This window comes from Salvelinus namaycush, chromosome 29 (assembly GCF_016432855.1).
Source record: "Salvelinus namaycush isolate Seneca chromosome 29, SaNama_1.0, whole genome shotgun sequence".
NCBI lineage: Eukaryota > Metazoa > Chordata > Actinopteri > Salmoniformes > Salmonidae > Salvelinus > Salvelinus namaycush.
Window position 1 is genome coordinate 31328793 of NC_052335.1, and position 23302 is coordinate 31352094.

The following is a 23302-nucleotide window of genomic DNA, read 5'->3' on the forward strand; positions in this document are numbered from 1 at the left end:
AAAAAACAGAAATAAATTATCAAATGTTAGAACGGTTTAATCATAGTCACAATTCTGCTTCCAAAAAATGAGTCTTTTTTTCTTCATCTAAACGTCTGGAAATGTACATAAGGCCACCTGAAAATGTACAAGACTTTGACAGTGTGACAAAACTCATATGTTCATATTTATATAATTGACAATATCTTACATTTCTTTTGCTTACAAGGTAGTAGCTGTTCCAAAATACAGCACTCTTCTGTACAAAAATAATTCTGTCATATCCTGTGAAGTTTCCATGGCAGCAGAGGGGACCAGAAGCAGCCTCATTTTAGGTACAGAGCATTGGTGTTCCTTTAAAACTGTCACACGTCAGAAAGACAATATAAACAGGAGACGTTATAAAGCTCCGCATACAAAACGAGGCCGACCTTTCTCATAACAGATTTAAAACAAAACCATGTCAGATCGAGAAGCCATAAAAAGATTGTTTTAAAATAACGCTTGATCAAATAAAACTGTATACATTATATTTGAGGGGAAAGGAGTGATGAATATACACACACATACATCAAAATGCACATTTAGGCAATTTTTCCCCCAAAGTGTAAAAGACATCCATTTACAGCATCAACGTTTACAAATGTACAACTGTACAGACGAAATAAAAAAGCATCACTACCAATTTATCAAGGCCTGTCAAAACACCACAACTAGACTTTTGTCAATTAAACTTACACACTTATCAACTGCACATATACTACAATTATTCATATGAAGCAAAAGCCATTACTACTAGCGTCACAGAGGAGTTGTATAGCTTTTTAGATGGCCCCACTACTCTCCCCACCTAATTCACTTGAATATTCAAACCAGATTTTTTTATTTTTATAGGAATAACTAAATTAAAACAACCTCATGACGGTCGGTCTCGCATAAAACCATCCTGTTATTTTTCCTAATTTCATTCCCAATTCTACCCTCCACTTTACATACTTGGGATGAGCCACTTCAAAAAAAATATTAAATAAAAACTTACCCCAAGCCCCCTAGCCAAAAAAGCAACCATTTAATATTTACTCATACACAAAGATGCTATACATTTTTGCTAAACTATTTCTACGCAAGAGATGAATATTCAGTACATAAAGATACCGCTTCTAGGGCAGTGTTCATCTCAAAACTACAAGACAGATAGATGTTCCACAAAACATGATAAAGAAATCAGTCAAGTTATTAAAAACCTGTTACAGCATGCCTATGCTTACCCCCCCCCCCTCACACACACGCCCCGCTACGGTCATTTAATGTAAAGATTACAACCAAGTTTAACTTCCACTATACAACCCAACCTTGTGCTCTGCTTCTGAAAGAGAATAAACGTCCACGCTACCCGTGTCTGCCGTAAGCCCCCAAGCAGCCATTGAGTGATCTGCGAGGGGAAAAAATAAAATAAAAAGTAAGACCATATAGGTGGGATTTAGTGGAATCACTGCTTACGGATGCAACAGCATATGTGCACTGTTGAATAACCATGCCATTCGTCGCCCGGAGCCGACTAGTCAAATCAAGCAAACCGTGTGAGAGCGAGTAGGCCAGTCTGTGGAAAAACAGAGGCAAAAAAAATATGATATCGAGGCGATCACAAGCCGGCAAGTGGATGAAACTCCACTAAAAATGAAGCACAAAGCATTGTAGGTGTTCAAGTAGAGACCAGTGGATGACTAACTCATTGGCACGAGAGACATAGTAATCGTCAGTGGGACAGATGGGTTTCATAATCTATCCATACTATGCAGTGCAAGAAGTAGAAATGGATCCATCAGCTGCTTTGGCATTGGGATCGTTTTGTGGTAGTAGAAAGATAATTATATATATATATATATATATTTAAACACCTGGCTTTTAATTATAACAGCTGATAGTAGTAGTAAGTCTGGGTACAAAAACAAATGAAAAATTGTTTAAAAGGATCACTCAAGTTCGGCCTTATAAGTCACTTGCTGGTGTAATTGTAAGAATTGTACATTATCAGCAAATGCGTTTCTTTTTTTTTTTCTACAGAGAATTTACAAGGTAAAAAAACTAAATGTACAGGATTATATAAGAAAAACCAGTCAGTTACATCATAAACAAATTGTGGGGGGGGGGGGGGGGGGGGCTGTGCTTTACCCAAGAGGTTGCCTGCAAAACTGTCTGCTACCCTCCATGGTGGCCATGTAGGGAACAAGCGCTGAGGGTAGCATTAGAGTGGCAGGGTCAGATGTCACAGCATTTCACAGGTGACGTTTAAATCTTTTTGGTAATTCATCAGAGGGTGTCAAAGGTCAGCCCTGATGGCTCAGGAGCACCTCTTTACATAACTAGAAATAAGGTGAGGGGGGCAGCTCCTACTCTGGTCTTTAGTCAGTGGACACAGAAGGCAGGACTACATGAGGCCGTTGGTGGGCCCTCCGATTGGCCCCAGGTCAGTGCTACTCTTCATGTAGTATTTCTCTAGCTTGGCCAGGATGTGCTTGCCGTAGGTGTACTTGCGCAGGGTGGCGATGTGGGGCCGGATCTGAGGGAGCAGAGAGCAAAGATGAATTATACCATTTATGGTGGGACTGGACCAATGAGGCTTAAAAGTTGTTCTCGTTTTAATTTAAAAAACAAAGCAGTCTGCCTTCCACTTAAAAAGTTTGCCATTGAAGGATACTAAAACATAAAAAATGATGGGACAGCAGTCTGGTTAACATTCCACATAATACAGGACTTCACACAGCAAGTGATTAGGAGAGACTCCTATGGCTAACAATTAGAACAACGTCAGAGTATCCTAACCATGCTGTACCCAAAAACACCAACCTTTGGTTGTATGACAATAAATGAACCTGGCTTAAACTATTCTGATTTAAATGAACAGGCAATAGGAGACGTGGGATGTGCTCACTAGGAACCAAAGCCAAGCAAACAGGCCAAAACGGGAAAGGGACTAACCTGAACTTCTCCAATGAGATACACAAATTTTCGTAGCAAAATGTTTCCCGTTGTGAAACGTATTGCACTAATGAATTCACCTCAGAGAAGATGGTATATGGCAACCCACCTTGTGCATGATGATCTTGCGCTGGGCGGGCTCGGCCATGTCAATCATCCGCTGCACCACGTAGTTGGCATACTGGTCCTTCATCATGGTGTACAGGGCGCTGTGGGGGCCGTCCTTCTGGCAGCACACCTCGTCAATCAGCAGGGCCCGCTCGGCACGGGACGAGTGGATCACGCACTTCTCCACCACGTTACTGAAGGAGAGACGAGAGGCTACATGGGCCGGTCTCCTGGACACAGTCAGCCTAGTCCTGAACTAAAAACCAACTCACTGGAGAATCTACATTGAAAACCGCCCCTAGAAGTCTCAGAATGTGACTCGTCTCACTCAGTGGACTAGTGTCACTTTAAAAATGGCCTCATTGTAATGGCTGGAAGGAAATAAAGGGAAAGCACGTCTCCATGGATCTCACTCCCACCAGCTACGAAACTGTATATAAAATGAAGACAGCCCTGTGATTAGTAATGGGAGAACGAAAGGGTTTTGCCTTACCTTGCAAATTTGTGCTGGCTCAGGAGGAGCACTTTTCCGCGGACCTCTGCCACAATTTTGCTCTTATCTTCAGGTCTTCCGTGCTCCAGGACGTGCTGGATGACGTAGTTGCCGTACTGATCCTGCAGAGGGCGATGGAAACAGAAGACAGTGAGCGTGTGTGGGATCACGTTTCCCATTCCCCACAAAGGAAAACAATCAATTACATAATCTTGTAACAGCATTTAGTTCACCCCCACTATGGATTCAATCATTTACAGACAGTTGAGACAGATTTTCTTTTGACAGAAATCTACTATGACACCCCCGCAGAATCTTATCAATAGCACCACATCATCACCACAGATTAAGGTCCAAAGACCAGAGAGAGGCTAGTGATTCGTATGGGACACAGGCCTATACAGGTCCACGAGCAAACAGCAGCATCTTTGTCCCTTCAGGGATTGCTGATAAGACCGTTATGGTTGTGAGGGAAAATAACCCAATACACCTAAAACTGTGCAGGAAGACACTGAAACTCACCTGACCAGATAATAACATCAATAGTGCCAACATTTGACAATCTTAAATGATGACAATTCCTCATGAAAACAGATAAAGGCCAAAATGTTACAACATCAATTCATTATTTCTCAATAATGCTTTAAGATACAAATGTCAAATATAAAAGTCAACATATATATTTTTTAAAGTACATGTTTTGTCCTGGTTTCTTGGGGAATCACCCATGAGTATCATGCCCCCCACCCCCTATTTGATTTAATGCAAATTAGATTGATTTACAAACCTCCCCCATCATTTGGCATAATTGCTCTACATGGTCTGATGGACTTTACCCCTAAGTTCCAAGAACCCACAGTTGAGTTCAAAGCCTATCGGACAATCCATGTCAATGTTGGGGGGGGTCCAAATTGTGGCAAAACAAATGCTCTCGACTTAGGGAGTCTTTCTACCAAGCAGTGAGGATTAAACATCAGAGAAGGAAGAGAAGAGAGCAGGAGGGAGGGGGAAAGAGGAAGAATCAGGAGGCGCCCGTGACCTAAGAGAGGGATTATCTAAACAGAGAGAGCCGAGAAGTGGGGTGCTGTGTATCCTCTACGTGACAGAACAGATTGTTTAGAAGCGAAGGAAGGAGAAAAAAAGAGGCGAGGGAGGAAGAGGCGTGCTCTGTGAGTTTAGAGGAAAGAGGCCTGCAAAAGAGGGATAGAGAGTTTAGTGACGGTAAAAAGGCCTTTACTGTGTTAAAGCACACTGGTTGTTGAGAGAGAAAGAGAGAGAGGGGAGGGAGGTGACACGAGGACAACGTCCGCATGGGAGGGAGGCGAATTGCTCTGACCTTAAACAGTGCGTCGCTGGACACTGTATAATATGTTTTGGGTGTCATCTCCAATGAAACGCCTTGATATTTCTAGATGGAATAAGTGGGGGGAGGGGGATAAAATTAACATAGGTCAGAGGTAGAAATCATTGACAGCATTCATACACTTATCCTCATCTATCATTAACGTTAACTGACAGGGCTCACAGTCATGTTCGTTAGGCACCAAAGGGAAGAAAACCTACTGAAACAGGGAGGGACTGCCGGGACTTGTCCAAAGAGAAATCAGACATTTTTGTTTTCCGTCAACCTTTCGTGCCCTAATGAACACAACCCAGGCTACACAGCAACACTAACAATGAAAACGTCACAAGAACTACAACACACACACACAGCTCATCACATTAACAACCACAAAGCATTACATTGTTTGTATCTGGGCAACTTGGGCCTAGTTATGAGGAGACCAGGGGCTTAACTGGCTGCACTTACCTGGCCGAGCTGCTCAGAGTGCTGGTGCAGCTCCTCCAGGATGGGCAGGGTCTGCTCCTGGGTGCAGTGCTCCAGGATCCTCTGAATCACCCTGCAGCCGTAAGGGTGGGTGGACAGCACAAACACCTGCAGGGAAGAGACAGACAGCACACCTCAACAAAATGGGTGGCAGGATCCCTCGGGTCTAGATAAGTGGAAAATAAAGTAACGCTTCAGATAAATGGAATTAAGCAGAACATTGATTAAAGCGTAGAGTATGTTGTCATTAACTGGCACTCCATGTCGATATGTGAAAATTTGTTACATATAAAAAATAAAAATAAAAAATAAAAAAACACTTGAAAAGGGCCAGTCCATACATTGAATCCTAAGGAGAAAACATTTCTACTGTGTGTCTGGGTCATTTTCAATAGATTAAGATTTTTCTGAAACCGGCAGGTACTGCTATTGGAGCTGGTCCAAAAATAACAGATTTTAGTTTCCAGTTGTAAAAAGTGTTGCTGCGGAGTGCCCTGCTGAACACGAGCCTAGCTACACCCATAACTAGGGGTGCGTTTGTAAATTCACTCTGGCTATGTACTCCGATTTCAGAGCACTCTCGTCTGAGTGTGCCAGCGCACAGAATTACTAATGAATTTACAAACGCACAACACCCATTGAATATGGCCGTGTCAGTAAACGTCAGCAAAAAAAACCTATTCAATTGTTGCCAACAGAATCTCTCATTTTCTGTTACAAAACGTTTTTCCCATTGCGTGCCCTATTGAATGGGCTCTCACCTGGCCCTGGAAGGCGTCGATGATGAACTGCAGGGCCTGGGGCTGGACACACTCGATACACTTCTGCACCACATGGTTCCCGTTCTGATCCTTCACACACTTCAGCACGTGGCCGTCCAGTTCTCGTACGATGTCACTCTGAGGAAGGGGATAGAGAGGGAGAGGAGTAATCTATCCATCCCTCTCTCACATCCATCTGTCCATTTTCAACCCGTCTAGGTCATTCACATAGAAATTGAGTCATTCTACCATTCTGCTTCTACGGTACATACATCCATTCTCTTCCTTCTAACGGCTCATTGATAACAATCTAATTTCTACCATAGTCCTTAATGTCAAGGGCAATTTCAAAGAAGCTTAAGGCTTTTCAAAGTGGACTGAAAAGGTCACAGGATCATATTACACAGGTTTCTGTGCATCCACCATGCTTACCGGAGAGTCAACTTATCAGAAGACAGCAACTGATAACCCTAGGGCTACGTCATGGTCAAAAATAGTGCACAAGGGAATAGGATGCCATTTGGGATGCATCCCAGAAGCAATAAAATACATCTAATGAGAAGTGAAGATCCCACTTACAATTACCTGCTGGTCAGAGGAGATAGACTCCAGGGCCTTCTGGATGACCCGGCAGCCATACATCTGCAGGGCCAGGGGCAGCACGTGGCCGCGGATACGCGTGGCCAGAGCCAGCTTCTGATCCGCACTGCCAAACTGCAGAGACAAACAATACTTCAATTACGACGCAAAATGACAGCGACTTGAAAGTTTGTTGGTTTTGATTGTTTGCATTATATAATGTCCAGTCATTTAAGACAAATGCTCTTATCTAGATAACCGTACAAGTGTATCCAACTAAAGTAGTTAAGACACACGATTAATATTGAACCTGAAAAAAATACGCCACAATCTGCAATATTGGTGACAGTTAAAAAAAATCGAATTATCAGACACGTACTGGTTGAAAGCACACTAACAGTTGGTATGGTATGATCCAATGATATCACAAGTATCCAGAGTGGCATTGAATCTAACCCGACAACTTTGACCACAGTTCCCACCTCAAAGAACTTCTGGATGACGTAGTTGCCAAACACGTCAGTCATCAGCTGATAGGCTGCTTGCAGGATCTCCCCAAACACCATCTGTCTCTCTGCTGGGGTGGCCCTCTCCAGCTTCTGCTGGATGAACCTGGACACGGGGGGGGGGGGGAGGAGGAAGAAAAGGAGGAAGAGGAGTTAAGAACAACCGAGCATTATAGTGATAAGTGTTGTTTTTCAACAGCATGATTGGAGGGCATAATATGCAGCAGAGGATGTGTGAGTGTCTGTGTACCACTGTGTGTGCGTGCGGCGTGAGAAAATGCATGTTCAATTTATGTGAGTGAGCTTGTGTACGTGAGAGAGACTGTGTGTCCATTCAGCCGTGCATCTATTCGTCACCCACCTGGAGCCGTGCTGGTCCTGGGAGAACTCCACCATGTGGCCGGGCAGGTCACGCAGCTGCAGGTTGGGGAAGCGGTTGTTGCGGAAGTCCTCCAGCAGGCGACTGCGCCCGCTGGGCATGACGTCTGAGCGGCTGTAGCGGGGCCGAGACGGCGGGAACAGCTGGCTGCTGGAGCTGAACAGGCTGGAGGTGCCCCCCGCACTGCGGTACTTGGCCTCAGCGCCGGGTGCCGCCGAGATATAGCGCCCGCTACCGTTCGTCAGGCCGCCTGGAGGTTGGGAATACCGGGAGGGAACAAAGGATGAGGGGGTGTTGCCATAGAAATAGAATTTCGACCCTCGGTACGTAGCTTGAATGGTAATTCCCCCTCTGGTCACTATTTCTATGCGTGTCTAGCCATCGACTTAGAGTGGTGTTGAGTAAAGTGAAGTAAACAGATTATATGTGAGAGACAGATTATATGTGAGAGAGAGACATATCTCCATATGTTGCAAAACCATTTCATCTTTTGAAGAGTGACTGAATTACAATGGCAGGGTGGCGACAAAACTTCATGCAGCGATACACAAGTTTTCTATCTGCCTGCCCATCTTATGTTCATGTCTATGCTCTCTAACATATCTTTATTACACCTGGTCTTACCCAGGTGAAGGCTGGAGGAGGAGCCGTGAGAGGAGGGCAGAGAGGGTGGGGGTGTGAGGGGGGAGTGGCCCGGTGTTAGGCCAATGGGACTGGGCGAGGAGTAGCCCAGGCTGTTGTAGAAGGGCTGACCAATGGGGGTGAGGCTGCTACCACCTCCACGCTTGTACAGGTCCGAGTTGGCCAGCAGGGAGTCCCGGCGAGAGACACTGCTGCTGGTGGAGCTCGACACTATGGGAGAGAGAGATGAAGACGGGGAAATAAGGAGACGGGAGAGAAAAGAGGACAGCAGGGCATCCAAAGAGGGGGGGTACAGAATCTTTGGAAAATGTAATTAATTGTCAAGAGTGCATGACATCACATCTTATGTATGCTTTTTGCCATATGTACAATGAACCTGAAGGTTCCTTCTCCACTAACCTGAGGAGCCGAAGCCTCCGAGCGCCGAGCCCAGCCCCACTCCCAGGGAGCCGCCGGCACCGCTGAACCCTAGAGACGAGGTGGGCGGTGGAGCCTGGGAGGTGTGGGAGAACAGGGAGCTGCTCTGGGAGCTGGCCGGCACCGACCCAGAGCCGTAGAAGGAGCTGGAGGGTAGGCCCTGGTTCTGCTGCTGCTGGGGCTGCTGCTGGGGTTGGGACATGGAGCGGTACAGGCCGTTGGGCTGGGGGCCTGACATGTTGTTGCCCGAGCCGGACGCTGACGCCGCAGCCGCTATATAGAGAGAGGGGAGAAAGAGGGATGGAAAGAAAAACCAGGTCACCACGGTTCAGTGTGGTGCCTATTTGGAGAGAACATGGGGTGGGGTGAGCACTATTAAAACTGCTGGATAGCCCTGTCGTATGAGCAATTCATTCACGTCATTGTAAGATTGAGATTCGATTATAAAGCCTTGCTCAACTTTCACAAGCAAAGTACAGTAATATTGTGTTCACACTATCAACATGGCACTCATTCCACTAGCTGCTAAGCCGCCTCCAAAAACACAATTTCCCACAAACATTAGGAGAACACTGTGCCAGACAACCCGTGGTACTCACCAGCCTGCGCTGCGGCCTGTGGGTTGATGAGGAGCGGGGTTTGGACCAGGCGGACGGGCCCTCCCAGACCACCGCGGGCCCCAGGGGCCATCACCAGGGTTCCGTTCTGGTCGTAGTAAGCGGCGGGGGCCAGCATCTGGTAACCTGGGTGGGCAGGAGACAGACAAACTGAGGGGAAACACACTGTGAAAACCAGCCTGGCGAGTGTGTGTTTGGTCTATGAAGTTGCGTGTGGTCTACAAAAGGGCTGAAGAAATGGTATCTTACTGCACCAGAATCAGAAGGGAAAGGCAGTTTGAAAGAGTATGTACACAAACCTATTCCAGAGGGAATATGAGACAAGCTTTCATATCAAATTACCTCCCCCCCCCACTAAAACACTACACAGACCTGTTAAGCCTGCTGGAAGGGGCTAAAGGGAAACCACAACAAGCCTTGGAAGGCTTCAAGAGTGGCATAGATGCACATAATGCTGAGAGCCAGTATAATATATTCAAATGCTACTCTTCACCTCTCACCCCTTGGGTAAACTCCAGACGTGTACGCGACTGGCTGTTTTATACTTTTCACACTACCGCGCCGACCCAAACCTAACCCTGCCTGCTCGGATATTCTCTTTTGACATTGTCCTTTGTTCCTGCAATTATGTGGCTGCTTAACCAGGTCTGCTCAGTAGAGCTTGGTTTGGCTCAGTAGTGTTCAAATAAAATTGTATTTGCGCCGAATACACATGCGCCAAATACCTTACAGTGAAATGCTTACTTACAAGCCCTTAACCAACATTGCAATAAAGAAAAACAACAAATAAATAATGAGCAGCAGTAAAATAACAATAGCAAGGCTATATACCAGGGGGTACAGGTACAGAGTCAATGTGCGGGGGCACCGGTTAGTGGAGGTAATTTGTACATGTAGGTAAAAACCCGTGTGTGCTCAACTAACACTACTCCGTCACTGACCTGGCATACCAGCGTAGGCGAGGGCAGGGTTGGCGGCGGCAGCTGCTGCCAGGGACTCCTGCTGGCTCTGCTGGCCCTGACCAGGGGTGAGAGGGCGCTGGTTGTTCCCGGGGCGCATCACCTGGAGAGAGAGAGAGAGAGAGAGAAGATCAAGGGGTTACACCACAACCGCACTTAAAATGACTTGAGTCATCCGAGAGAGGGAAAATGTACAAGATAAATCATGGTCACTTCCAATACACCTTCGGCTATAACGCTTAACTCTTAAATTCATTTTCTAGTTAGCTGCTGTTAATTGGTGAAATGCCTACCTGTTGCTGTCCTGGCCCCGGTCCCTGATTGGATCCCTGCTGGTTAGCGTTGTGACTGGCAGCCTGTTGCTGGAAGAGGTTGGCAGGGTACACGCCCCAAGGAACACCATAGTACTGGGGAGGAACCACTGTAGGCCCTAAGGGAAGGGAGTCATCAGTTACTACTACCAAACCTGTGGTATGAACTTGCAATTCAATTGAATTTTATACAGAAGATGATATTCACGTAGCAGTAAAGCAGATTTTGATGACAGTACCCACTCAGAGTGAAAGAGGTGCTATGTATGAATACAGTTCATGTGTGTGTGTGTGTGTGTGTGTGTGTGTGTGTGTGTGTGTGTGTGTGTGTGCTAACCGGCAAGTGTAGCTGCTGCGGCCAGTCCAGCAGCGGTGTAGGGGTCGGTTCCGGGGGGTCCAGTGTTGATGATGTATGGGTTTGGCACGAACGCGGGAGCAAGGCCGGCTGAAGAAAACCTCCAGTTAGCAGTGTGTCCATATCGAATAACACATCACCCGATATCAAATTGCCGTCAAAACCACAATTAAATTAAACTTCATTTTTTAAAGTACGGCATTCGGGACATTTTTACGTACAAAACATTCAGACGTAATACTACACCAATAATACGTAATACTACCCAATATGCGTGTGTGCAGTTTGGAGCCAAATAGTGAATAATGAATAAATCCACAGTACATTACTATATATAGTAATCAAAACTACAATCATAATTTAGGGGGTGCTTGTATTGTTGCTGGGCAACAGACAGGGTAGAACATAGCAAGGTGTTGTTGCTGGGCAGCAGTCAGGGTAGAACATCTAGAACTTACCAAGGTGTTGTTGCTGGGCAGCAGCCAGGGCATACTGTTGCTGCTGGGCCGCAGTGAGCTGCTGGACAGTCAGATGGTTGGACCTCTGGAACAACTGGACAACAAACAGAACAAGTTAAACACATTAATACCCAAGCTTCCACTACTTTCAGGGACAGGGAAGAAAACTGGTAAGGACCCCAAAAGGTGACAAACTACTTGCACAGAAACATGCAAAAGTTTGCCTAATTTCAGAGAAATGGGTTTAAAGTTAGAGTATGTAACTTTTTGGGCGAGTGGACACATAGAAAAGTGAGTTATAGATCTGTCATTCTCATTAAAAGCAAGTCCAAGAAGCACTAGATATGTTCAATGTGCGCCATTTCTATTCTTCCTGTTCTTAAGTTTGAGTCTTTTACTTTGTTATGTACACCAGCTTCAAACATCTGAAAATACAAGATTTTTGGTTATTGGAAACATATTTCAGAGATTTATATGGTACAATGATTCTCTACACTATAAATTGCTTGTTTTGTAACAAATTGAAATTGGGCGAATTATAATTTTCGCAACCAGGAAAGCTTAAGATATTATTGCCAAATTCCATTTCCAGGTTTAGGATTTTCCCTGTTTCTTTTCACCCAGGTTAATTTTCACGTTCTCCTTTAATTCACCATAGCAGCACCCACCTGTTGCACGCGCTCCAGCAGGTATATTTCACTATGGCCTATTTATTGCCTACCTCCCTTATTTTACCTCAAATTCTCACACTGTGCACTTCTCTATTGGGTTATTGACTGTATGTTTGTTTATTCCATGTGTAACTCTGAGGTGTTGTTTGTGTCGCACTGGTTTGCTTTATCTTGGCCAGGTCGCAATTGCAAATGAGAACTTCTCAACTAGCCTACCTGGTTAAATAAAATAAATGTTAAAAAATATATATAAGAGAGTTGTGTTTGGCTAGCAGTGTTTCTGCAGCGGTGTTTGCAAATCGATTGATACAAATCCTTATGATATCATTCTGTAAGGTAGACCTACTTTGCAGTCAACATTTAAATTGTGATGTTTTTTTTGGGAAAGCCACTAGATTATGCAGACATTAAAGTCATGCTAACTGGCTACACAACACAGAGGTACACAGAAACAGGCCGTACTTCTTCAGAAAGTTGTAGGAAATAAGAATCACTGATGCATTATGTTTGTCGGGTTCACTAAGGGGTCATGAAAAGGATTGTACCAAAATGTTTTATGTATTAGAATAATTGATTATGCTTATGTTTTATTAATAGAAGGGGAGGGGTTATAAGACCCTTGACTACAGATTAACAATATATATATATATATTCATTATATAGTTTTAGAATTGTTCCACAGTTGTTTGCTCTCTCTCTCTCATAATGTGTGACAGACAGAACTCTGCAGGGGAGTGTGGGAGATAAGAGACGACTCAGACATTCCACAATAAATCAACTTTGGGGAGGGAACATTTATTGCCTAGCTTTTAGATAAACACTGAAACTCTATGTTTGTATAGCTATGGATGCAGGGTTTTGGTCTCAGGAGTAAAAAGGTAATGACGTAGTCAGTGACATCACTAAGGCGGGACTTTGGTTTAAAAAAACAACCTGAGACCTTTTGTTTGATGCCGAACTTACTCAGAAACATGTGTGCTATGTTCCTGTTTGTCAACTTCTGCTTTTGAATTATTTAATTAAAGATAGTCATAATGCTAATATCATCAATGAACCAATGATTGACAAGGACAAAGAAGAAACAAACCCTAACATGTTCATGAATTGTGAGAAACTACTGCAACATAACTTCTTTCCTAATAAGTTCAACACATTTAACTTTCTGTGCTCAGTCAATGATTGATAGGACACAGACCCCCACCCAAAAAACATTGTTCCTTCAGATCTCAAGGTCTATTGGAGATCAAAACGGCTCATATCACCAAAAAGTGACAGGTTTACTTCAATCTATGCACCAGAGAGAAATGTAGTCCCTCGTTACTACTTCCTGGTTCAACCCACCTGCTGCTGGGAGTTGTAGTCAAACAGGCCGACGGGGGTGCCGGAGGAGTCTACCTGGATCTGGTTGCCGGCGTAGTCGAACTGGAGTGACTCCACACCCTGCTGCTGCTCCATGTTGCCCATGTTCTGGGCCTCCTGATTCTGGAAGTCCTCCTGCTGCTGGGGCTTGCTCTGGGGCTGCATGGTCTGGTGCTGGAGGTGGTGTTGGTGCTGCTGATGCTGGTGCTGGACCATCATCTCCAGCCCGGCCTGGCCGGGGCCCATCCTCTCCACCGCCTCGGTGGGGGAGGCCTGGCGACTTCCTGGGGTGGGGCTGGAGAAGGGGGGGGGCGACGGGAGCAGTACATGTGACGATATGGTCTTTGAGGCTTTGTTCACAACTATCTCCCTGCAAAGTCTCAGACAGACTGCCTTAAAATCGGTTGCTCTTTGAAGCGAAAGGATTAAAATGTCTTTATCTGCATAATTCAAATAACTTTCATTTCCCAAAAAGGGCTCTATGTGCAGTGACAGATTGGTATATAAAATATATATCTCAATGATTATTTCATGGTCCCCCATTCACCCCCCAATAACCACTAAAAATGGCCCATACTTGAAGTCTTTGCAGTCTCTGTCCATGCCATTGAGCAGGCCTCTCCCATTGGCCTTGGCCGTGTCACTCTCCTCTCCCACTTTCATTTCTGGGCTCTTGTCCTCTTCAAACGGGGACGTCTGGTCTTGGGCGTTACCTTTCTCCCTCCCGTCCGGGTCAGCGTCCCCGCCGCCCTACAAAAGCAAAAATAAATCAAACATTCAGAAGGCTTGTTCCTCCAAACAGACGCAACGCTCCATCGGAGAACAAGAGGCTAGGCCCTAAGCAATAAGACAACTTGATGTTGCATTTCTGGAATAACTCTAGACCTGACAATTTTTGTATTACTACTGAAGCCGATGTAGATCTTCTGTTGGTTCTGAGTGGATTGGCGTAAAGGGCAGAGAGCTAAAGAGACCTTGACAGAAAGACTTACGTAGCCACCGTTCCTGTAGCGGCCATCCATCTTGTCCCCGGGGGAGGAGCTCAGGACGTACTCCACCATGCTCACGCCCAGGCCTCCGCCCTCGGAGCGAGGGGACAGCACGGAGGTGGCGTCGCCGTTCCCATGGAAACCCTGTCCGGGTCGTCGCTGCACCATGATTGGTTGGGACACCGAGTGATCTGCTCATCAGAGGAAAATAATAGACAGCCAGGAAGGAGAGACATGGAGATTGTCCTTTCTCAAAGAGAAAAGGAGTTTCAGCAGATAAAAAAAAAGAAAAAGCTATTTGCATTTGCATGGTCTTCACGGTACCAGTTCAACTATGTATTAACTCCACGCACTAAAATGTTACGCTATGCCTTTATGCATAGAAGGAAACTTTGATTTTGGGTTGAATTGGCCATTTTGTTAAATGCACCATTAATTCTGAGCAAATAGAATTTTATAAAACAAGTAACTCAAGCGTAACTAAACGTAATCCCCAAAAGTAATTATTCATCATGAGAGGGCCATAAACAATAACTAAACTCTGCAAAAAAGAAACTGAAAAAAAAAAAATGAAACGTCCCGTTTTCAGGACCCTGTCTTTCAAAGATAATTCGTAAAAATCCAAATAACTAAACAGATCTTCATTGTAAAGGGTTTAAACACTGTTTCCATGCTTGTTAAATGAACCATAAACAATTAATGAACATGCACCTGTGGAACGGCCGTTAAGACACAAACAGCTTACAGACGGTAGGCAATTAAGATCACAGTTATGAAAACTTAGGACACTAAAGAGGCCTTTCTACCGACTCTGAAAAACACCAAAAGAAAGATGCCCAGGGTCCCTGCTCATCTGCGTGAATGTGCCATAGGCATGCTGCAAGGTGCCTTAGGCATGAGGACTGCAGATGTGGCCAGGGCAATAAATTGCAATGTCCGTACTGCGAGACGCCTAAGACAGCGCTACAGGGAGATAGGACAGACAGCTGATTGTCCTCGCAGTGGCAGACCACGTGTAACAACACCTGCACAGGATCGGTACATCCGAACATCACACCTGCGGGACAGGTACAGGATGGCAACAACAACTGCCTGAGTTACCCCAGGAATGCACAATCCCTCCAGTAGTGCTCAGACTGTGCGCAATAGGCTGAGAGAGGCTGGACTGAGGGCTCGTAGGCCTGTTGTAAGGCAGGTCCTCACCAGACATCACAGGCAACAACGTCGCATTGGGGCACAAACCCACCGTCGCTGGACCAGACAGGACTGGCAAAAAGTGCTCTTCACTGGCCATGGCAGAACACTGACATTCCTGTCCTGCAGGAAATCACGCACAGAACGAGCAGTATGGCTGGTGGCATTGTCATGCTGGAGGGTCATGTCAGAATGAGCCTGCAGGAAGGGTACCACATGAGGGAGCGGGATGTCTTCCCTGTAACCACAGCGTTGTCATTGCAGGCAATCTCAACAAGCGCAGTCCGATGATGCTGTGACACACTGCCCCAGACCATGACGGACCCTCCACCTTCAAATCGATCCCGCTCCAGAGTACAGGCCTCGGTGTAACGCTCATTCCTTCGATGATAAACGCAAATCCGACTCACCGGGGGGGTGAGACAAAACCGCGACTCGTCAGAGAAGAGCACATTTTGCCAGTCCTGTCTGGTCCAGCGACGGGTGGGTTTGTGCACATAGGCGACGTTGTTGCCCGGATCTCAATCCCATTGAGCACGTCTTGGACCTGTTGGATCGGAGGGTGAGGGCTAGGGCCATTCCCCCCAGAAATGTCCGGGAACTTGCAGGTGCCTTGGTGGAAGAGTGGGGTAACATCTCACAGCAAGAACTGGCAAATCTGATGCAAGAACTGGCAAATCTGGTGCAGTTCATGAGGAGATGCACTGCAGTACTTAATGTCTTTATGTCTCAGTTGTTGAATCTTGTTATGCTCATACAAATATATACACATGTTAAGTTTGCTGAAAATAAATGCAGTTGACAGTGAGAGGACATTTCTTTTTTTGCTGAGTTTAGTAATGCTGCATACTTAAAGAAAAGAAAAAGGTTCAAATCTCACCTTTTTGGTAAAAATAGTTAGACATTGCTGAGGCGTAGTCACTTTTGAGGACAAGCTCAAGTACACAGTAAAAATACGAAATATTTAACATATTTCCTATTCCATAACTATGAATAAAGTCTGAAAATGACTAGTATGCTTTTTAAATATAAAATGCAACATGTAAACAGTTGGTCCCGAGTTTCATGACAAAAAGCTTATTCTCTCTCAAATTTTGTGCACATATTTGCTTACGTCCCTGTTAGTGAGCATTTCTCCTTTGCCAAGACAATCCATCCACCCACCACACAGGTGTGGCATATCAACATATCAAGCTGATTAAACACCATGATCATTACACAGGTGCACCAAGTGCTGGGGGAAATAAAAGGCCACTCTAAAATGTGAAGTTGTCACACAACACAATGCCAGTCTCTAGCTTTGAGGGAGTGTGCAACTGGCATGCTGATTACAGGAATGTCCACCAGAGCTGTTGCCAGATAATGTAATGTTCATTTGTCTACCATAAGCCATCTCCCATGTCGTTTTAGAGAATTTGGCAGTACATCCAACCGGCCTCACAACCGCAGACCACGTGTGACCACGCCAGCCCAGGACCTCCACATCCGGCTTATTCACCTGCAGGATCGTCTGAGACCAGTCACCCGGACAGCTGATGAAACTATGGGTTTGCACAAGTGAAGAATAGTAGGGAAGCTCATCTGCATGCTTGTCGTCCTCACCAGGGTCTTAACCTGACTGCAGAGCGGCGTCGCAACCGACAAATGCGCACCTTTGATTGCCACAATGGAGAAGTGTGCTCTTCACGGATGAAACCCGATTTCAACTGTACCGGGCAGATGCATCCTGCAGGAATGTCTACAAGAGCTGTTGCCAGAGAATTTAATGTTAATTTCTCTACTATAAGCCACCTCCAACTTAGTTTTAGAGAATTTGGAAGTACATCCAACAGGTCTCATAACCACAGACCACCTATATGGTGTCGTCTGGGCAAGTGGTTTACTGATGCCAACGTTGTGAACAGAGTGCACCATGGTGGCGGTGGGACTATGGTATGGGCAGGCATAAGCCAAGGACAATGAACACAATTGCATTTTATCAATGACAATTTGAATGCAGAGATACTGTGACGAAATCATGAGGCCCATTGTCGTGCCATTCATCCACCGCCATCACCTCATGTTTCAACATTACAACGCACAGCCCCAAGTTGCAAGGATCTGTACACAATTCCTGGAAGTTGAAAATGTCACAGTTCTTCCATGGCCTGCACTCACCAGACATGTCACCCATTAAGAATGCTTGGGATGCTCTGGATTGACGTGTTCCTACAACATCCAGTAACTTCACACAGCCATTTAAGAGAAGTGGGACAACAATCCACAGCCTGATAAACTCTATGCAAAGGAGTTGTGTCGCACTGCATGAGGCAAATGGTGGTGACACCAGATACTCACCGCTTCTGATCCACAGCCATAATTTTTTTGAAGGTATGTGACTAACGGATGCATTGTCTGTATTCCCCAGTCATGTGAAATACATAGATTAGGTCCTAATGAATTAATTTCAATTGACTGATTTCCTTATATGTAAAATCCTTGAAATTTTTGCATGTTGCATTTATATTTTTGTTCAGTGTAGGATAATCAAATAATAAAGTGACCAACTATAAGATTTCACCTTCCTTATAACTGTAAAATTCATATTTGTATGTTTAATGATAGAATTTTTTGGGGCATATATTCTAAAGGTCTTTTGATCAAAACGTCGCTGTGCACGTCTCACAGAGCTGTAGCTTGGCTACCTGAACTTGATAGGAACTAGCCTTTCATCTCATATTAATCTTATCAGTCTGACAAACAAACTATGCTCTTTTTTTACTTATATTTTTATCTATGAATTTTGAGATGAATGGCTATAAATCAATATCAATGTGCTACAGCGATGAAGCCACGCTCTCCTGCTGTGCTATGATGTAAGGATTGCAGGCATGTGCTTTGCCATTGGTTGTGACATAGGGTTCAGCCAGGAGTTGGACAGTCGGAAGAGCGAAAGAAATGGTAGGAGGGCCATCACAGCTTCAAGTGGTTTCAGATTTCACATCCTACTTCACACCAGCTCAAATATACTACGGTGTCAGTAGGAACCAGCCAATTGGATCTAGTGTCCACAAAAATGTCAGTCGGAACCAGTACCAGAACCATGCAGATCCCCTAAACAGACATTAAATCCAAGAAGTTAAAGCTGAAATGACACTTTTTGGGCGACTGACCAAATTCATATAGATATGTGTGTTATAGATCTGTCATTCTCATTGAAAGCAGGACTAAGAAGCGGTAGATCTGGTCAATGTTTTCCATTTCTATGCTTCCGCTCTTAAGTTTTGCTTTTGCGTCTTTTTCACTTGTACACCAGCTTCAAAAAATATATTTTACAGCAATTTAGATGGTACAATGATGCTCTAGACCAGGAATAATGAACTAGATTCAGCCGCAGCCCAATTTTTTTCTTGCGCAGATGGTCAGAACATAATTTCAAATCATTTGTAGACTGCAAATTGACCACAAAAAGCACAAACAGATATATTTGACTAAAACAATCTCAACCTTGCTTACATTCGTATATGATCATGTCATATCTCTTTATTATGCGTGGGAAATACTTGGGAACAGATTTCTTGATTTAAAAATCACTTGGAGCTAATTTCCTGGTGTTTTTTTGTTTTAGGATTTTATGTCCAACAATGAAAATTCCACACACACTATATATCTACCGTATATTGAGATTTTTGTTTGTGCTCAGAAAACCTGGGGGGGGATAAAACCATCCGACGACAGTTGGGGCACCCTGCTCTACACTAAAGCACACTGTTTAGGTCACATAAAAACTGAAATTATGATAACTATTAGAATTTTAGCAGCCAGGAAATGGCGGAGCGATTTCTGCATAGTGCCTCTAAGAATGTATGCATATGGGGGAGCCAAGGGGTTGATAAAATTAAAATCGGTTCTCAAAAAACCCTGAGGGTAAAACAAACAGACAAGCCAGCAGAGGCATAGAAAACCACTCACGAGAAGATCCCCAAGCGTTCTCCCTCCATTCCTCTCCAAGGAGCATCCCTTTCCTTCCATCCTTGGACAAGTCATCCGAATCCCACAGTTTTTTTGCTGGCAGGAGCTGTAAAGAGAAGGCAAAATGGCTACTTGGACATTCTCGACATTCTGGGTCACCGTGGGAAACTTCAATGGAAGATGTAGCCCAGAATCGATCCTAGTTTTAAAGGGAGGAAACGTGAGATGTTGTGGTGGATCTCAACCTACCTCACCCATGCCCCTGGACTCCAAAGCAAGGGCTTGAAAACCATAGTTCATCTCATCGACAGTTCGAACCTGATAAAAATAATAATTTGGCTTCAGTCAGTTAGAGCATATACACAATTCAACCTGGCAAAAATGGTATCCACATTCATGGTAAGCTAGTTCTGGACATCATATTGAAATTGGAGGAACACAAATTGACGCAAACTCCAGCCACATTTGCGAGGTTGTCCTATACAACAAAGACATTATGAGTCTAAATAAATTACCATGTTCACTAAAAGTAATAAAAATCCTACTACTGTATGTGTTGTTAAAGCATAGGATGAGTTACAAATCTGAATTCTATCCTTAGATAGAGATCACTGACAGAGACCCCCCCCCCCCCCCCCTCCCTCTTTACACAGACACACACACTTCCCAAGTCAGTTGTTGTTGTCAACAGGCTGGGTGTTTACTGGGAATGGAACATATCCTTAAAACTTTAGTGTGCAACTTTGAAAATTAGTTTAACAAGCCATTAGAATGAACCACTAGGATATTTGACAGGCTAATGCTTTCTACAATGAATATTTGTTGAAAGTGATTTCTATGAAACAGAAGCAAGTGTGGCTTTCTAAAGAGTGGGAAATCTTTGGCTGGTGCAATTTATGTCATGCTCTGGACTGAAACAGCAAGGGTCTCTGTTGTGGTAAAGTAGTTTCTAGAAAGTATAAGATCTGCTTCTTTCAAATATTTTACCATTATCAAACAAGAAGCTTGTAGCCAAGTAGTTTGGCTCTGGCAAAATCATTGTACCTGGTCAACGTGGTTGCCGTCTCCAGTGGGCCAACGGTGCTTGCTGGAGGTGCAACCTCCCAGCTGCTCCCCAGGCTGCCTCTGGAAGAAGTAGCCCACTGTAGCATCATCCTGAGAGCGCCCACTTAGTGGAGGCTGTGGGGTGCCTGGGATGGGGTTGGGTCCCTGCAGACGGTGTGGCCCTCCGGGACCCTGACCTGCAACCCCTATGGCGGCCAGGGATCCCCCTCCGTGAACTCTGACGCCCCCGGCTTCAGGAGCACCGTTTGTGTGCAGCATCCCGCCTCGTGTCTCCTGCCAGGCCACGTCATTCATACCTAGGATGCTGCATGGAACGCTCATTCCACGGGGAAACCTTTGGAAGGGGAAATAACAGAACATGTGTGAGTAGAGTTGCTTTCCATTGGACATGGATAGCACTTATCAAACATCATGTATATACATTAGCCTGAGTTTTCTGATATTGAATGTATTTGTATTTATTAGGGATCCCCCATGCATGCTTATTGAACCAACCACACACATATACACAGTCTTTCTTTGGTCCCTAACAGAGTTTCCTTGCTTTGTTTCATAAGTTACAATAACATTTGTAAATTGACACACTGAAAGGTCTGTAGAACTTCAGCATAAAGCACTAGCAGCTAGTGTCAACATAAGGTAACATAATCTTCTCTGGGGACGTTACCTGCCCTTCCTTTGACTTGGCTACCTAGCTTGCTAGTTAAGCTAGCTATTACATTAATAAACTTGAGCTCGTTGCTAGCTAGCTAACATAAACTAATAAATATTCAGTGTCCGAAAGTCCGTGTAATACGCAATTTGGCCTTCTTAGCCAAACTAGGTAACATCAATCGCTAACATGGCCAAATTTAACTAGCTAGCTATAGACATTGTGGAAACCAATCTCTTGATAATAATCAAAACAATGCTAGGTAACGTTAGATGGATAACGTTAACTAGCTCTCCATCTAGCCTAGCTAAATTAGCTAGCTTGCTAAATAACTTGTTAACGTAGCCAATCGAACAATGAATGTCTGCCCACTGAGTGCTCAACTCTTCGGTGTCGGGTGTTTCGAAATATTACAGGCAGCATGTAGCTAGCTAGTTAACGTACTGTAGTTCGTTGGATTAGTTCGGCTAGTTTAAAAAAAAACTTGTCTGAATGTTAGTTATCATGCGAAATGTATACATTCGCCAACTAACGTTTCCTGGCAACTTAACATAGAGATATTTAACGATTTCTCTGTTCAGGACAACGGGCCAGTTCACTGGAAAACAACCGTTCGTTAACTACGTTAGCTAGCTATCATTTGCGGTTAGCTACCTGACGTTAGTTAGCTAGCTAGCTATACTGACAGAAGCCAAGTTAGCTAGCTAGCGTTAACAGTTCACTTGCAAATCCTGCGTCAATGTTGAATTTGTTAAATGAACTAACTTAACTAGTTAGCCAGATAACTAGATTTGTTGATGCTACCATGGCTAGTTAGGCAGATTAAGGAAGGCCTCTTACCTTTTCAGTTTGATAATAAAAATAAATAAATACCCCAAAAAATTACTAGCTAGCTATTGTAGTTAAATAAGTGCATACAATAAAAGCATAGCTCTCCGTTGTTCACACGCCGCTGAACAGTTGTAATCAAACGTTTTTAACCGAGCGAACCATACAAATGCCGTCTGGTGTGCTGCATTAACAAAACACCATTGCTGCTGGGTAACTACACACTCACTAACAACATGGCCCCCCTCCAAGTTCCAGAGGGGCCTTACCCGCTAAACAAAAGGGGGAAATACTCAACGACCACAGCAATAATCCACGTTGAAAATAGTGAGAATACGTACAACATCGCATTATAGACATTTAGAAGATACTCACGCGCTGTCTTTTCGGTAGAAGAGCGATGCTTGTACAAAATGTCAGGGGTATAAATGTATATTGTTTTGTATCCGTGGAGATCGGTGTTTTAATGATTTGGGATTGAACATGCAATATACAGGAGTTTGACTATATCACGCTAGTGCCCTCCCTGCAACCTATTATGCATATTGTACGTTAACTAGACCCGCGCATAGTACGTTAATTAAACCCGCTATTTGCAATTATAATACAATATACAATAATACCCACTCATAAATGCTCAATTACTGACACGTGGTAGCATATGCATGATTTATCCGTATCAATAAAAGTATTCTAGGGAGTCCTTTCAGTAAATGCTGATCAATATTTTTCATGATGGTTAATGAATATGACAATGATTGTTATAATTCTATAGGTGTAACTAAAACCGACGAAGACACTCGTTCCAATGCTACTATCTCTATGTAAATGGGGGGGGGGGGGGGGAGTTATGGGGAGCATAGATCTGCTGTGCTAAGGCCCTGAAGAAAAAAAACGTGGCCTATGGAATTGTTATCTTGGGAGTTGATGGCCAGTTGAAATATTTTAGTATCAGTATGGTCGAAGCCTTTTCTGCCCACTGTAGGCTACAGTTTAGGACAGTCCTGTGTGTTTGACAGGAGGATAAACTAGTGGCATATGCCCAGGTCAAATGTTTTTTCATGAATTTGATTATGAATTATGAAACATTTATTGAATTTTTTTTAATGGTGTATGAAATATCCCAAAATCATATTGCCAAATTAGTTGAGCTCTGATTTTATAGAGCTGATCCCAGGTCAGTGTCTGGGCGAGACATGGCCCTCGTGGTACGACCCTCCTC

General features: G+C 44.3%; 1 protein-coding gene across 6 annotated transcripts; it reads right to left on the reverse strand.

Moving 5' to 3' along the window:
• Positions 1-19: 19 nt before the first annotated feature.
• Positions 20-22553, reverse strand: LOC120024205 (pumilio homolog 2-like). Of its 6 annotated transcripts, none has more exons than XM_038968391.1 (23): positions 22456-22553; positions 20580-20934; positions 19785-19853; positions 19536-19641; positions 14394-14581; positions 13979-14151; positions 13384-13696; positions 11372-11465; positions 10896-11003; positions 10541-10677; positions 10230-10350; positions 9271-9414; positions 8654-8944; positions 8237-8464; positions 7595-7862; positions 7210-7339; positions 6728-6862; positions 6149-6286; positions 5370-5495; positions 4896-4967; positions 3560-3681; positions 3068-3260; positions 20-2539 (listed from the first exon to the last, which is right to left on the reverse strand). In XM_038968391.1, exons 2-23 carry the CDS (start codon positions 20919-20921, stop codon positions 2408-2410), a joined length of 3630 nt encoding a protein of 1209 aa, XP_038824319.1. In that variant the 5' UTR covers positions 20922-20934; positions 22456-22553; the 3' UTR covers positions 20-2407. The 6 variants fall into 6 exon arrangements, with proteins under 6 accessions (XP_038824319.1, XP_038824321.1, XP_038824320.1 ...); XM_038968393.1 differs by lacking the exon at positions 22456-22553 and adding an exon at positions 22093-22303 and having other exon boundaries at positions 10541-10668; XM_038968392.1 differs by lacking the exon at positions 22456-22553 and adding an exon at positions 22093-22303 and having other exon boundaries at positions 6734-6862.
• Positions 22554-23302: the final 749 nt, after the last annotated feature.